General features: G+C 39.0%; 1 protein-coding gene across 1 annotated transcript; it reads right to left on the reverse strand.

The window, feature by feature from the left end:
- Positions 1-395: 395 nt before the first annotated feature.
- On the reverse strand, positions 396-2,340 carry LOC103717572 (putative F-box/FBD/LRR-repeat protein At5g44950). The gene is made up of 2 exons (XM_008806012.3): positions 1,474-2,340; positions 396-691 (listed from the first exon to the last, which is right to left on the reverse strand). Exons 1-2 carry the CDS (start codon positions 2,302-2,304, stop codon positions 539-541), a joined length of 984 nt encoding a protein of 327 aa, XP_008804234.1. The 5' UTR covers positions 2,305-2,340; the 3' UTR covers positions 396-538.
- Positions 2,341-2,578: the final 238 nt, after the last annotated feature.

Genomic DNA, 2,578 nt, shown 5'->3' on the forward strand with positions numbered 1-2,578 from the left:
CTTTTCTTTCTTTTTTCCCAATCCCATGCTCTATATTGTTGATTAGAAATGCATCAAGGTAAGTGCAGGCATCTTCAGAAAAACTTCTGATATAACAATCATACATCATTTGAAAGCTTTAAAATGTTCAAAGTAGATGTTATAGATCCTCGTTCTCGAAAATGTTATAGATCCTCAATAATCATGCATAAGAAAAGAAAATTTCGGGGAAATATAAAGTAAAGTAGATAAGTTTCACTAATAATTTTGACTTGCCATGACTGGTAATTGGTTAAAAGTGCAAAAAGTTTCGTGGAATTTTTATTAAATACTAACAATTCTTCTCCATACAACTCTATGCTACTATCAAAAAAAAAAAAAAAAAATTGCAGCCGGGGAAATTGGTGCTCATGCTTGCTTTAAAGCTGTAAATTCATCTTCTTGAGACGATCCGAAGCACTCCTGAGATAGGCCCATTGAGAGAAATTCAAATCTGGAATGAAGCAAATAGAGTACTATAACTGATTAGTTTCAGAAAATGTAATAGTTCATTACCTTCTCATCTTATTGTCAGAGTCTCTACATTGGGCCACTTCTGCATCAGATCTTTTGTCAACATTATATTCCTCTGGCCATTATTTACCAACGTCACATGCTTTGCATTATGGAATGTTGGTAGACAACTAAATGAACGTTGCTGTTTGTAGTAAGCCTGTCATGGTAAGCAAGATACAGAATTAAGTTACTGAAATACAAGCTCATAAATAATCAATTCAGAAGAACAAGAGGAAAAACAACTATGGATTGTTTGATAAATTATTGAATATGTTATTATATTCAAGGGACCATGTCAGAGAAGAAAATTGCAAGAAAATATCGAGAGCCAAAATTCTCCTGAAGTATCTTTTTGTTTTTCCCCACTCTGAAATTAATAATTGTGGGAAGCCCCACTCTGCTTCATTTCAATGAGGGAAGAATGTATTTGTTCAACACTAAGTAAAAAGTTAAGGAAACTATGAATTAAGAAGTGAATATGGTGAACTGGCTTTTTTGCTATCTCAATATGCTGGTATTTCAAGTTTGGTACTGAATATAACAACAGTAAGGTTGGATTGTTGTGCAAGCTTGTCTTCCAAACATTGGAGTTTTGATGATATAAATTAGGGCCCTAAGAAGGTTTCCATTGCTATATACAGTTTTATAATATAAGAAAAAAAATGTACTTGAATCAGATGTCTTTATTTTTGGGCAATGAGATGCTTCTTTCATCGAGATATTATTGTATTTCTGCACTGGTTGAAGGCCAGGGCCTCCATGAATGTTTGTCCAATGCTATTTCAGCAGGCCTGATTGTTTAGCAGGTGCAATGACCACAAGTTGCTTAAAAAAGGATCAACATTAACAATTTTGTCATTTTTAATGAGAAGAAGATCATTGTACAGGTTGTTGCTTTCCCCTGTATTGGTGGTAGAAGTAAAATTGAAAGAAGCATACCTCGAGAGAACTCCAAGACAGATTTACTGAAGTAGCATTTTGAATCGCTCGAAAGACTTGAAGCAAAGCATCCCCACTCTGGTTACAAAGGCTGATATCAATCGACGCGTCTACGAGAGAAGGCTGGTTCTCCAATTCGCAAACAGGAAAAAAACTCTCACGGTAGTCAAACGTTTCTAGATTTGGAGTGGCAACACGAAAATTGCCTCCTAGTGCATAACAATAGTGTAATGTCAACACCTTCAGTCTGCTAAAGGAAATATTGATTGCTTCAAAACTACAGTGGCTCATCGAAAGCTTTTCAAGCAATGGCAAAGCATCAGAAGGTGGTTCGAATGCATTAACAGAATCGCGTATGCCCCGAATAGTCAGGCTCCTCAGCTTGCCAAAATTGACAATGCCAGTGTATTCATCAGCGAACAATATTCTTCTCCGAGATATAGGTGATGAGGACGGGTATGGAAGAGAGGAGAGAGTGAGTTCATCAGCATGGCACCATTGTGCGTAGTTGAACCACCGCAATGGAGATATCTGAATCGATTGATATCTGTTCATGAAGATCACGATGCGAAGCTTCCGTACTGTCTCAGTTCGGAGCCTCAAGACCTTGCGCGCAAGACTGAAGAGGCGCCAGTTTTGGTCGCCGGTGGGAGGGAGGTCTCTTGCATCCAAATACAAATCAGGCATGGACTTCCACAGATTCTTCCATGTTGAGGAGAGGACGCTCAGCTGCACAGCTTGCCTCACCCCGGTGAAGAAAAGTATGTGCTCAAGGATCTCCGATGGCAGACTGCTGAATCTATCGACACCACCAGCCTTGCGGATGTCCATGACTTGTCGCGCCCCTCTCGATCTCTCGATCTCTCGATCTCTCTCTGTGAGCAATACTTGGGTCTTTCTTTTCTTTTATAGTTCGGAGTTGGAGAGGAAGAGGAATCCGGGAAAAACTAGGAAAGTGTCGCAGAGTTTCCAAAGCCCGGAGTGAATCGGTGAATCTGGTTTGCTTCAGGAAATATCAATCAAATTCGGATTCTAACTGTGATGGCAATGGGTGGCCGTTCGTTTCCTACAAAATAAAATCGTAATATCTTGGACTACTAATTTT

This window comes from Phoenix dactylifera, chromosome 14, assembly GCF_009389715.1.
Source record: "Phoenix dactylifera cultivar Barhee BC4 chromosome 14, palm_55x_up_171113_PBpolish2nd_filt_p, whole genome shotgun sequence".
Lineage (NCBI taxonomy): Eukaryota > Viridiplantae > Streptophyta > Magnoliopsida > Arecales > Arecaceae > Phoenix > Phoenix dactylifera.

Coding starts and splice junctions, on each gene's coding strand:
- LOC103717572 (XM_008806012.3), bottom strand. CDS start 2,304: ATGGACATCCGCAAGGCTGGTGGTGTCGATAGATTCAGCAGTCTGCCA. Junction 692..1,473: donor TGTCTTGGAGTTCTCTCGAG/GTATGCTTCTTT, acceptor TTACCATGACAG/GCTTACTACAAACAGCAACG.